This window comes from Ptychodera flava, chromosome 22 (assembly GCF_041260155.1).
Source record: "Ptychodera flava strain L36383 chromosome 22, AS_Pfla_20210202, whole genome shotgun sequence".
NCBI classification, from domain to species: Eukaryota; Metazoa; Hemichordata; class Enteropneusta; family Ptychoderidae; genus Ptychodera; species Ptychodera flava.
In genome coordinates this window covers 25,223,747-25,237,850 of record NC_091949.1, presented here as the reverse complement: position 1 = coordinate 25,237,850, position 14,104 = coordinate 25,223,747, and the positions used below count along the sequence as shown (strand labels likewise).

Sequence of the window (14,104 nt, the reverse complement as noted above, 5' to 3'; positions counted from 1 at the left end):
ACCGAAATTGACAAGCATGGCATAACAATTGTGTTTTTGGATGACCTTCGATGACCTATGACCTACTTTCATGTAAGGCCAACAAAAAAGTTTCTCGTCCTTGGGTGGATTAAAAAAGCGATGCGTCCTTGCGATTTTTTTTCTTTTGTTTGGAAACGAAAAATGGCCAACTCCCCTTTAGGGGGAGGGGAATTCAAACACGGCCGCAATAAAGTAGAATGGCTGCAACAGAAAAGACAAACCTGAAGAATATTTCAAATGCAATAAAGGGATAGCAAGGCCTCACATCGTTCATATCTTGATTGTTTGCGTTTAGGGTATTTTGTAAGACTTAGTTGTATTTTATGTTTCGCTGTCTTGTATATAGAAACGATTAGGCACGGGAACGATTAGGCACGGGGAGACACAGCTGTAATCTGCGTTTCAGTTCTGAGTATCTACTCCACAGTGGAGAGACTGTGTATTAGGCCTATAACACTACGATCTTTTAACGCTATGTTTCGAATGTCGCCTCAAGTTCATCTTCAGTGGATAAATCGTGTGAAATTATGGGTAGAAACATTTTGTTCTTTATAAATGGGACACCTTGGATGGCTTTTCTGTTGTGTATTAAGATAGCCAGGTATTCCCCTGAAACTTTTTGATGACCTTAGACCTACTTTCCTGTTTCTCGGCAACTGCAGTGGCAACTACATGTATGGTATTTATATGTATGAAGTACCTTCTCTAGCAAATCACTTTAAGAAAAAGTATTATTAATGATTTGCATGTCTAATTTAAGGCTGACAAATGGATCGGAATAACCTTGTGTTGTTTCATATGGAGCAGTAAGGAACAAACACTCTCAGCAAATGAACTTGACTGAAAATTCCTTTTGTTGAAAAGTACTATCTCGCTTGGACCCTGGTGATGCTGCTTGCAGCTTTAATTCATTTTGTCTTTATTTCGTCGTCATATTCTCTCAAAACGAGGAGTTTGGTTTATCTGACAGTGTTGAATTTCACCTTTCAGATTCAACCTTGAAAGTCGTACTGGCAGACAATTTCTCCTTGAACGCATTAAAATATACTATACTGATCATTCCGACTGCAAAACTGCAGGATCGTTCTTAATTGGGTAAATTTTATAGAGTGAACAACAAGAATATGCTAACTCACTCAATGACCATGCCATCTCGACTCTGAGAGCTTATAACTCTTATGCTACGCTGATGAGTATATCAATCCCATGTGGGAAGAATCTAAGACCCTAATGACATGTAGACAGCAAGGATAAAAGCCAGAATTTCAATGAATTAAGGTTAGTTTAGATCCATTCTCATTCATATTGACGGCAATTCCGATTCCTTATTACATTTTTAATCCTGTAGAGCACGCTGTGCATGTGCTTATGAACAGCTGGAACTAATCCGACCGGCATTGAGCATCCCTCATCGGCAAGAAGCAATGTGCAATTTGCGACAGAAATACTGGAACGTGGGGAATATGGGTAGTCTTACAAGTTACATGGGAGTCATTCCATAAACTTGAAAAGGGCTAATTTACATACTTTCATCAGAGCGACCTTACCCAGGAAAGACATCATATTGTTCATTAACTAGCCCCCATGAAAAGTACGCCGCTGTAAAGAGAAATCACATTTGTATCATTACCGCCATGTGAAAACATGTTTTGAACAAAAGGGAAAAAAACTTTTACAAAGGATCGGAATATCTATGAAACAGGATTCACTAATTTTATGGGCAAAGTTGAACATGGCCTGGGAACTTTGCAAAAAGTAAACAACTTCAATTCCTTTAAGGAAAGCATGTATTTTCTTGACTTGTACGTCTGAAACACAATGTGTGCCTGATGGATACAATAAAAGTGGGTCGACATGACATTATCTATGGATGTTAAAATATGGCCTCCTCACTGCGTTCCCTTTAAGTGCAAAATAGAATCAGAAGCCTGCCAGATAGCCCATAATTCGACAGCTAATAGAAGCAACTTCCTACAGCGACGTTTTTGCTTTTCTATTTTGAAGCCAACAAAATTGTAACCGGGAAGTAAAGATGAAAAATGGTGTTCGGTAAAACTTTTGTAAAATAGTCGAAAGATCAGTTGTGTGTACATCATGCAAAATCGTTTTAAAATGGAAATGTAAGTCCAACTATTATAATTAGCATCCATTTATATATATATATATATATATATATATATATATATATATATATATATATATATATATATATATGCCTGTATTTCGAACAAGTGTGACGTCATCGAAGACGAGGGTTTCCCCTAACATAGCGGCAATATCCCTTCGAGCTGGTAGGCGAGGAGGGATACAGTTAAGTTGGGGGGAAGCAGACGAGACGAGACTGCGATCCTTAACGCTATGTTTCGAAAGTTTGCCATACTGTCTTCATCAGTCGCCTCAAATTCATCTCCAGTGGATAAATTGTGCGGAATAATTGATGGATTGTCTAATTTCATTCTACTGTGTTCAAGGGAGTGTTCGTATTGTGTTTACTAGATTGAAATATAGATATATGTTCTCGTCAACATGTTTTGTATCGTACGTTTCTGTTATAAGGTTGTATTTTTCTCTGTTGTTTGTTCTGAGTCGCCAGTTGTAAACTTTGTGAGGTATCACTGGTTGACGAGCTATTTTGACGCTTCCACTTCCTTTATCTAACGGTTTGAACGGTACTTCGCCGTTTTCTGATAGTGTTCTCAATGCAATCTATCCTGTGTTTAGGAAAGGAAACCTTTTTTCAGGAAATTATGCAATAACATTACACTGATCTTATTAAATCAGGGCATTGATAAACAAATGATCACATATACAAGTTCATTACATTTATGGTTGAGTTTTATTACATTTATGGTTAATTTGTTTATTACATTTGTGGTTCCGGATTGTTGTATTAATGGTTGACTGTTTTATTACATTTTTGGTTGATTTTATTACAATTGTGGTTACTGTAAGATTAAAATATCTCTCTCTCTCTCTCTCTCTCTCTCTCTCTCTCTCTCTCTCTCTCTCTCTCTCTCTCTCTCTCTCTCTCTCTCTCTCTCTGTTTATCACATGCATAGACCCACTTCTTTTATCTTAATAATACACACTTATATGGCGTTTATCAAAACGATGGTGGTAGAACAAAGCCTGGCCTTAAATATATCTTTCAATTATTAATATTCCTCGGTAACTCTTTTGGAATCGTATGATGTAATATCTTCTATCCACTTAATGTTATCATCTTTATTAGCTCTACACATTATGAGCACTAGAACAACACTTAATTTAACCTTTATACAAATCTGTCGAAAAAATATGGCATGCGCACTGAGGAAAATGTCTTTTGAAGCAGTTTCTGATGTCCAGAAGTACGGATCTACTTCCCTTGTGTACGTGTTTGTAATCAAATCTCATTCTGGTCACAGAGATCGTTCCACAAGTCACAGGTATGTCCAATAGTACTCTACGGCGAACTGCCCGACAAAGGCATGTGGCATTTAGCCCCTGCATACTGAGCTCGTATTTTTTCAGGCCATATGATGGCCGTAGGTCTGAGTTTTTGTATGCGCTGCTCGATACTTGAGAGCGAGCAGCATACGTATAAAAAAACCACCCGGAAACAAGTCCCCTTCCATAAAATATGCATCGCCTCCAGAATGCCGTGTAGGCTACGACATCAATATGATTACCTCTGCCGACCACAGTATCTTGAGAAGAAACTCAATACCTTGAGATATGAAAGGTGTTTTATGTATCCTAGAAATAGAGCAACTTAATACACATACGTAAATGTACTCGAGTTATTCTTATTCAAGAATTGCACCTATACGTGTAAATCGAGTCTATAGCGTGAAATCCAACCTACAGGTTTCACGAAACGGTGCAGTTACAGTTGAGCAGTACTTCATTGATCTGTAAGGCGCCTAATGAAATCGAAAGGGCGTATTGTGGCTAGTATGAGAACACCCTTTCTATTTTTATCCATCTAAGGTTTTGTGGCATTGTATCAATGTAAGATTCTGCTATCAGCTCATTGAGCTCCTCAATCGAATGTCAAACCAGACTATTCCACAATGCCGGCCGCCGATTGCAAAAACCATTAACTTGTAGAATAGAATAGAATAGAATAGAATAGAATAGAATAGAATAGAATAGAAAATTGTCTGTATGTATGTATGTATGTATGTATGTATGTATGTATCTATGTGTATGGGTGTATGTTCTTGTATTGCTATCATCGAAGCTCGATGTTTATTCAGCTGTGACCAGAGAAAATCTTGACTTTGATGAGAGTGTCTAGATTGGGAAAAATATTGAAGGAATTTTTATCTCCAGAAGTGAAAAAAAGATGCGACATACTATAACTGTTTCATATTCATAAAATTCTTGGTAGTAAAAATATCAGGAACTAACACTTTTACAGAAATATTTCGCCTTTGAAGGAATCCAAAAAATAACCTTGGCAGTCAACGGAGCGAGACTGAATGGAGTGAGCAAAGTTTTTGTTAGAAATAGCAAACAATCTGATGACGTTTGAATTGTCCGCCAGATCCGGGGAAACTCTGGTCAAAAGAGTGAACGTAGCAAATAGAGCTGTATGTGGTAGTACTGAACCCCTAACATATTAATACAGCCAGGATTTGGTAGCTCCCTATGTGAGAGAGCACATTTGACTTGCCTTGCTCACATTTTCGCCGTATATTTGGTAGCTGATGTGGACGCGTCGTATTTATTGGAAAAATTTACATATTTGTTAAAATCCAGCACATTTCCTACAAACCGCAATCGGCAGTACATATTTTTTAAATACAAGGAAATGAAAAGACGGAGAAATGCATGAATATCTATGCCTTTGTCTACGCAGCCGAGTAATGGATCATGGATGCCCGTCTATCGGTGAGTTCCATGGTGTGTTGAGTTTATATTCAGTCACGTGTAGATTACACTAGCCTAAAGCATCCCTGGCTGCGTTACCATGAGCGTGCCGTACAAGTTACTATTTGTCCGCAGTATGCTGTGAGTTGAATAAATTTGCATATATTAGCATCAGAACGGAACCGAATTAAGAAACAAGTTGTTTTGATCAAGATCTTAAGGGGAATACGACGGTTTGAAATGTTTACGGACAGATGGCAAATGAATTAGTTTATTGAAAAAATTGAAACCTCGACCACTCCCACCTGAACGCTATTCGCCAAGAATCACGCCTCAGATTCACACGGCTTGCAGTATATATATTCAGAGCTTCCCTGTTCTCATATCATAATGACTGAGCGATAGCGAACGGACGCTTAGCATAGTGCTGGCATTTGAAGTTTGTACTCGCGTGGATGTAAAGAGAGCTTCTCCGCCTTCCATCACATCATTTTTTCTTGCTGGATGGGTTTTTAGGTTGACAGGATACAACATGGAGATGGGTGACAATTTGAACCAAACAAACCCCGCAATGTCCAACGATTCGTACTGGGATCGCCTCCACGCCGAGATAATTGCCTACATGCTCAACCGCTCTGAAAAGGAAGGCAGGTACTGGGAGAACCCCCCTGATCCAGATCCCAGTCCAAGCGCTGAACCTTTCTATGACTCAAGCAACTTACAACTGGACAGCGGATGGCAAACGGCGCTGATCTGCGCATTCAGCTTCAACATAGCACTCTCCATTCTGGGTAATCTTATAGTCCTTATCGTGCTGTCGTATGGCAAAACCAAATCTGACTTGAATATTTTCCTGATTAACCTCGCTCTGGCCGACTTGACCACAGCCATATTCTGCATGCCGTTCACGTTTTCCACCATAATGTACGGGCACTGGATTTTTGGAACAGGGATGTGTCCAACGGTGATATTTTTGCAACAGGTATTTCAACCTTCGACTCTCTTTTTTATTCACAAATCGCGCACATAGCGCAAAGCGCCGTCATCTCACGTATCGTGAACGAGTAGTGCAGTAAACAGTGCGCTGCGTTCAGAAAATGATGCGAAAATAAATTGACTGATCGTAAAGCTAGAAACAGATGGTGTAAAACTATTATTTGATCGAAGACAGCTAAACAGTGTCAAGCCAACAATCGTATACGCTGACCTTAGCGTAGTATCGTGTAACCATTCTTTTGTATTCCAAATTCAAACACACAGTAATCACGGGTACGGTTTTTGTTTTGTTTTTTGTTAATGTTTTTTTTGGGTTTCTTGGTTTTGTTTTGTCGGATTTTGTGGTTTTTTTGTTTTGTTTTGTTTTTGTTTTTGTTTTTGTGTCGAGGGAGGTGTGTCAAAGCTAACACTTTTGGAATGTTTGTTACATTGGATATTATTCGATAGATATTATGCAAATGACAGGCTGATGGAGATTTTGCAATATTCACCCTATGGGCATTTCAACATGGAAAAGAGTTACAGATGAACATGTATCGAGATGATATTAGCAAGTATATTTCAAATCAATATTTAAGATAAAAGTACTGGTATTACAAATATCCTGTATAGACGCGCTTGTCTGACAAGCGTAAATGTCAACTTCAACGAGGCGGCTGTGAAGGGCCGGCGAAGAGGATGTAAGTTCATTGAACGGACAGTGTTCAAATTGTGTCTTTTTCATCGCAGAGATAGTTGCTGGCTATATATGTATACACAATCTGTGACAGATTAACAATCAATAAATAGGCTTTTGTTTTGCTGTTTTCGGTAAAGCGCGAATCTGAGCCAGTTGTGTCCCTGTGTTATATATATCGCGTCTGCTTGATTCGATATTCTGCTGGCTAAATAAGTCAATTGCTGGAATAAATACAGGTGGATGATAATGTATCTTTCAGTTTCCCCTTAGTCGTGAAAACTATGAAATCTGATTTGCGTTCACTACGAACGTGCCGAATGGCGTCACAGCGGAATTAATGTTTAAAGTGAAGGAAATCGAATACGGCCTTTTTTCGAAAATCGCTTTGAGTAAAAGTCGTATTTCACACACGCAGTCACAAGAGTGAAGACAGGTGCAGCCAACGGAGCTATTCATCGGAAAAGCTATCCCAGGAGCAATTTTTTAGGACAGGGGAAATTTTAATTTTGCTCGGGCAGGGGACATGTTTTTAGCTGGCAGGGGAGCAAATTTTAGGTTTTTTTGTAGGGCAGGGCAGATATCGGTTGATTGTCCTGGGGACAGGGCTTGGCGAAAAACTTTTTGAGGGGAATTGTTTCGAGGGCAGGGGAAATTGGCAAGTTGTTTTTGCCGCAGGGCACGGGAGCTTCGAAAATTCACAGTGGGGAGGGGAAACAGGCAAAAATAAGTGGGAAATGGGTCAAAATGAAGTTTGAGTTCGGGAGGGTTAGTCGAAAAAATTTCTGTGGGAGGGCAAATTATGACCAGCTAATTAATTACCCTCTGGACTTAAAATTAATCAGTTCACATTACTTGTCATGCACAATATATCTTATCATAGTAAGGACCTTTTTAAAAGTGCATTGTTCGTTGGCTGCACCTATGAAGAGTTATTGCCACTGTGGGTAGATTCTAAAACAGCAACGACAGCGATACAAATAGTCACGTGACCATTACAATGATGACACCTTTGATTGATGACTGTCTGGCTACACTGATGTATTGTAAAACACTTGCTTTCAGGCGTAGATGTGCCGTCTGGGGCAACTGTGCGCTGCCCCGAACGCTTGTTATTTATATTAGTAATGTGATTAGCATAGTGTATTCCTTCATGGACAATAGCCTCCCCCCCCCCTCTACTGTCTATGACTCCATGCAAAGCACTGATAGGTACTTGTTGTATTTCGAGCGGTTTTCCAGGGGCTTTGACATAGCCATAGATTCATATGTGTGCGTTGCAGTATTATTGCGTGATATTCGTGTCTTTTCGGTTTGTATGTGTCTTTAAGAAGCATTGAAGAGAGTCGAATTCTGACGAAGATTTACAGACCTATGAAGAGGGCAGCAGGATTTAATTAAATTTGGTTACGTGTTTCGAGGAAAATTCGCCCTTTTTAGAGATTAGTATAAGAGCCTGTGTGTCTTTTTATTGATAAATCATTTGTATAGCATCTGATTAGATTGAAGTCAATTTGACACATACATACCCCTGTACACAGGGAGGACATTAGTCAGAGAGCATTTACATCATTTCCGGTAACTACCAGAAACATATGGAAATGAGTTCCCGGCTGAGCTTGTACTTGCGTACCATAAAATAGATGGGCAAAGGATGGTGTTATAGGTTTAATGTGACACATTTCTTACAATGCACCGACATCCTTTCAGTGTATGATTTGTTTGAAGAAGATCTTCCATTTGCTACGAAAATAACCAAAACACGATTCCGCCCCTCCAAAACGTTTATGGGGCGTATATAAAAATACGTATTTCCATGAAAAGCAACACCTACACAAAATGTGATAGCAGACGCATCAGCCCTTCATACTTCCACCTTCGTGCGACCCAAATGTTTTCAACGTCATACGTGAACACTCAAACAGGAGACAGAAGTTGTGTGAATTCTAACGTGCTACAAAACAAAGGGACGAGAGCCAGAAAACATCACAGACGAGGCCTAATTTCGGTTTTTAAAAATAACCCTTCAAGCAGACAGGTGAAATATGTCCAAGGACGCCCCACAAAGGGAATGTAACGATATACAATAAATAACGGCGAGTCGCAAAACCCAGACAGAGACGAGACGAGACGAGACCAAAAGACCTCCTATCTTACTGATAGAAAAGTTACTTTTTTGCACATAGGCAGCATCTGTATCAATGCCACGGGGAAAAAAATAAAGCTTCATTTTATTCAATGAATAAAGTTTCATTTTCAGAAATTCTAAATATTCTAAAGAGTTGAGGTCAAAGAAATATTTGTAAGTGTACAGTGCGCATCGTATATTGTTTGTTACCCTTTTTTGTTCAAAATGATTAGAGCTCAGGTTCACTATCAAAGTTCTACGCTGACTTTCTTCATTATTTACGCCCAGCACAAGGGAACAGCGGGAGAAATGGTAAGCAGTGTTCCCCTAGGCTGTACAAGCATCACGTCTCTGTGAGGCTTTCCTTGATCGCCGTGACACTTGCTACAATGCCGGGCTACTGAAACGCTTCAGATTTTTCCTGACACCCTTGATTGACAGCTCCGCTTGACAGCTCAGTGTATATTCATTGGCATGGGACATCAGCCAAAAATAGACTTATCAACATAGTTTTTAGTCCTGAATAGACTTTTCAGTTGATTGACGAGTTTACATTAATCAATTGGCATGTACATAGATGTTGAAAAACACCGGCCGAGCGGCACATCGGTGGCCGCGACTTTGATCATGTTGATCGTGATCGAGCGCCGTGTCGATGGCCGTTTAACAAGTTACCATGCACGCATGGGGGTTACGGTGACGCCGTGAAAATGTTTTCAGTTGTTCCAATCGTTGATTGTGCTATCTCTTGCTTTGTGCATCGATCTTTGACACTCTCAACAAACTGCAAGCTTTCTGTAGTGTTGTATATATATATATATGATGTATTTACAACGCCTGGCCTGAGGGGTCATTTTGGTCTCGTCTCGTCTCGTCTCGGTCCGGTTTTGCGACTCGCCATAAATAACCTAGCACCACCGGAATCATAACGCAAACGTGTGAAAACACGGTAATGCGATTTAACACACCTACGAGAAGCTATATATCATCTAGCAAACACAAAGTCCCATACACAACAGTGCGTCTCGTTTCATTCACTGATTCCGTATGCTCAATCGAACCCAGTGCGGTTTCAAGGTTTAAAATTAAACGTATTCAAGTCAGCGTGTCACCAATTAGTTGTCGAAAAGAATCGGTAATTCCTGATGTCAACGGGTTCAAGGTCATTGATTTTTGACATCAAGGTTATTGTTACACAATATCACGGAATTATGAAACGTTTTTCTGATTTTCAAAAAAAAAAAAATTTTTTTGGTAATGGCAGTGTCAAATTATCGATCGCTTTATTCATTTGTATTTGGTACTGTAAAGCACCGATAAATGATATAATCTGATATCTGTATTAAGAAAATGAAGTCATTTTAATATCGGCGGTGCCTAACCTACTCTAATTATTAGAATATGGAGTAATTAATGGTGGCTGAAACAATATGATGTCAACTGAGGTCGAAAAGTTGAAGGCTTCTTCTATCAGCTTGGTGAAAAATATCACTTGCCTACATGAACCATTTACATACGGTGTCTGCGAAAAAAATTGTGTTTTGTCAATATTCATGACACAATATAGAGACCTGACACTTGGGCTTACTGAATTTACCGCAAGGTTCGTAGACTATCCCCGTCGGCATTTTGGATACTGTGTCTCCAAGAAGTTGAAATAAATTATCGTAACGGTAAATGATATTAATTTAAAGAAGACTAGTGCATTTGATATGTTATTAATGGAAGTCAAGACAACAAAGGGCCAATAGATTACTCCTGTCGAAATACTTGGTTAGTTAAGCAGAATGACTGAAGAGGTACTTATCTCTCTCGTGAATAAATATTAAGCAGCGCTATAAAACATGCGAATGAAACGACTGAGTTTCATATTCTGTTCTGTTCTTTCATTATTTTTATTGTACATCGTTAACACAGTTAATTTTGTCCACCATAAATTCATAATTGTCTCATTAACCTCTCAGTAGTGAAATTCCAAGGTGTAATCATTAATATATCGTACATTAACTTGTCAGGTGAAATCAAACACACGGTTTCATAACCATCCGGGGAATGCCGGAGAATCTGTATTGGGGTTTCAATAAAATAAGGCAGTATAGCCTGTATATGCGTGAAGACTGCCGCTCGCTGACGAGGCTTCGAGAGGCTTGCTCAAGAGTGATGACTTATGTGTGACCTTTTCCCAAAACGTCTGCGAAACTCATTTTTTTCAACACAAAGGAAAAATAAGAAAAGTCTTCCAGTATTTTCAGCTGACCGGCACAATGAAAGAACAATTCCCAATAACTATGAAATATTCCGCGATTTCATACGTGGTGACATGAACGTTGCATGGTTGAGTGTTTTCATTTCATCCAAATGCTTTACACGAAGGCGACGGAGAAAAAGAGAAAATTATATTAACGAGGCACTTATTTCAATTCGATTGACAGTTAATATCCGATATGCCAATTTTGTTTCTAAGAACACAGAAGACGAAATTTACAAAGTATCTGCGATTTTCTGCATCACAATGGTCGAGAGGAGATTTGAACTTATCGGCGATATTTATCCGAAACTCTTCATTGGTTGTAATATTATCTATGGAAAGACTTTTGAACTACAGAAAATTTTGATCGATAAGATTGCCTTTAAGTTAGTGTTCATAATGATTAGTTGGTACAAATGAAAGTCTTACCTTTGAATTGTGAACGTTGATAATCTTTTTTCATAAAATTTATCAAAATCAAATGAATAAAAATCATAAGGTAATGTTCATCGTGCGAAATTGAGCTGAAATGTCTGTGAGAGTCAAAAATATGAGCCCGCCTTTTGTCTGCGATTGTTTAATGAAGTTACGCAAATAGTAGAATATCATAATGTTTTCGTAGATCATCAAGTTTCCTGCTTGTTTGTCTTTTATTTGTTTTGGATTTTGTTGACTCGGCTTGATGGTAAATTTCATGAAAATTACACTTACAGAAATCAATTTACCGGAAATTCTCTGTGCGTTCACGCAACACGAGACAATTTCGAGAACCTTAACCCTGGGTGTACGTTCTTGAGCTGAAGTAAACAGCTAACATCGACACTGCATATTAATCTATCGGCAAAGTAAACTACTATACTGCATGGCGGATTCAATAACGGTAACATCTCTGTATGTTTCAGACTTAGTATGAATTACGTTTGCGTGATATTCGCCTCAGACTCGAATACGCACATAATCGATATGTACATGTAGGCCTATGTGATATCGTGTGAATATTTATTGCGCCTACACCAGAGTCCGTTACAATTGACGGAATGTTAAGTTAGCTTTTAAGAAATCAAATTAAATCTAAGAGATACATAGACACGCGAAAAAAATACGCATATAATCGATATGTATATGTATGTGATATCGTGTGAATATTTATGGCGCCTACACCAGAGTACATATGCGTATATGTACGACAATGTGTATTTATTCTGCGTTTACCAAGCTGCATTTTATCATGCATGCATGGTAGAAAGATATACCCTTCTGTACTAATGATTTTTAATATGGCTTGAAAGCAGTGTTCAGTCTTGTTCTTAACACAATACAAAAATCGAAGCTAATTTCGTCGGACTGTACAGGTGATGAAGAAGATCGGTGTTGGTGTGTTGTTTTCCTTGCTTTTTAAGGTATTACGCGCCTTTGGGACAGATATTTGGACTCTCAAACTTATACCATTCGTTTCTGATATACCACTTGTGGGGGTTCATTTGAAAGCTTTTGGTGTAAGAAAACTTTTCACCGGCTTAGTTTTTCGGAATCCGAAAACTTTTATTTTCCTCTATAGAGTTAACACAGGGATGGCAGCCATTATGCATTTTAAATATCGGTAAATCTTTGGTAATTTGTTTCTCTAGTACCTAACTTTGCACGGTGACGCCCGACGATTTTTAATCTTGATTTTGAAAGAGAATGGTTGAAAGATCCCTTGTGGAAAGTATGAGCAGAAGTTTGAGTGTTTCACTTTCGAGGCACATACTACCTTAAGGCCCCTGACCCCTGTAAAAGCAGAGTTATATGGACAAACAGAAACAGTAATAAAACCGGAACCCCGTACAGAGCTAAATACCAGCAAATAGAGCAAACATGTTTGACGTATTTGTATTAACGCCTAAATTCCAAAAATATCCCGATGTGTGCACAGAGAGAAATACTGGCAATAGCGAGGGTATACAATGTACATATTACGTGTAAATATTACCCGCAGAGCCTATACGTGTGTGCAGCTCTTCTTCAGAGACAAGACATGAAACTTTCTGACTAATAATCGCCTCGAGAATAACCACAAAGAGGAAATGAAGAAGTCAAGTCGATGACAATCGATCATTTCACATTCCACCGGCACTATCTCTGCATGTTTAAATAATCTGTCAGAGCTTGACAGCAGTTCTGGCATTTTGTACAATGATGGAATCTTCAGCATTCATGCTCGGCACCGCTAGAGCATTGATTATCAGGATATCACAGGCATTTACCTAAATGATTGACCTCTCTATGTTCATTGCTGTCAACACATGTTTCAAAAAAAAAATACGTGCGAAGTTTCACGATAACATGAAGCAGGTGGCTCGGTTGACTAGAAAAAAACGAATATTTATTTTAAAACGCAACCCCTGGATATTAACCAAAATCTGAAAAACTGTCGCGTAGTATTTCTCAAAGCGACGTATCCACATTTATTACATACCTGTCACTGTGCAGTGTTCACTCATGCAATAACAACGAGTGTTGCTTCCGAAGTTTTGTCGACTCGGAAAACTGGTATTAAACCCTCGTCTTGAATCGCAGCGGCGTTGTATTATGTTCAAGGGAGAAAGAGAAATTATTATAGGCTTTGCTGAATAGCAAACAAAGCCTATCGGTACGTGTAAGTTCTTGTTATAGAATCACCTTCTAGTTTTTTTTTCCAATGATACGTCATCTTATCACGTACAGTTTTCATGTCAACTCCACAAACAACTCTACTCCAAGGTGACCTTCCGAGCTTGCCAAGGTCTTCAATCTGTGATATTTTTCCGCAGTAATATCTTTTTCCTTTAAGAGTGGTTTAACTCTTATCTAGAATTTGTTATCCTCAATGATAAAATTATTCCATTCGCCTTTACTCCATACGCCTTTAGTGTTGTTTTCCATTCCAGCTATCCTGAAGGTAAATATTTCTTGACTTCTAAAGGAAAATGTATTATGTATGCAGAATCCCTCCCCCTCTCTCTCTCTCTCTCTCTCTCTCTCTCTCTCTCTCTCTCTCTCTCTCTCTCAGGTGAATCTGTTCTGTCAATTCAAGTTGCAAATTAATTGTCTTGTCTAGTAACATACCATAAACTCCGTCCAGGGCCGCAGTCTGAAGGCGTTAGATTTAATTGTATGAACTTTTTCTATCAGGCATCCTAATTTTGAGATATGTTTG

General features: G+C 38.8%; 1 protein-coding gene across 1 annotated transcript in view; it reads left to right on the top strand.

Annotated features, from left to right (window-relative positions):
* The first annotated feature begins 5,218 nt into the window (after positions 1 to 5,218).
* The window catches only part of LOC139123043 (prolactin-releasing peptide receptor-like), a 45,543-nt gene continuing 36,657 nt past the window's right edge, over positions 5,219 to 14,104 (top strand). The window contains exon 1 of the mRNA XM_070689012.1: positions 5,219 to 5,860. Within this exon, the coding sequence (XP_070545113.1) occupies positions 5,411 to 5,860 (450 nt within the window). The 5' untranslated portion in view covers positions 5,219 to 5,410. The remainder of the gene's footprint in view (positions 5,861 to 14,104) is intronic.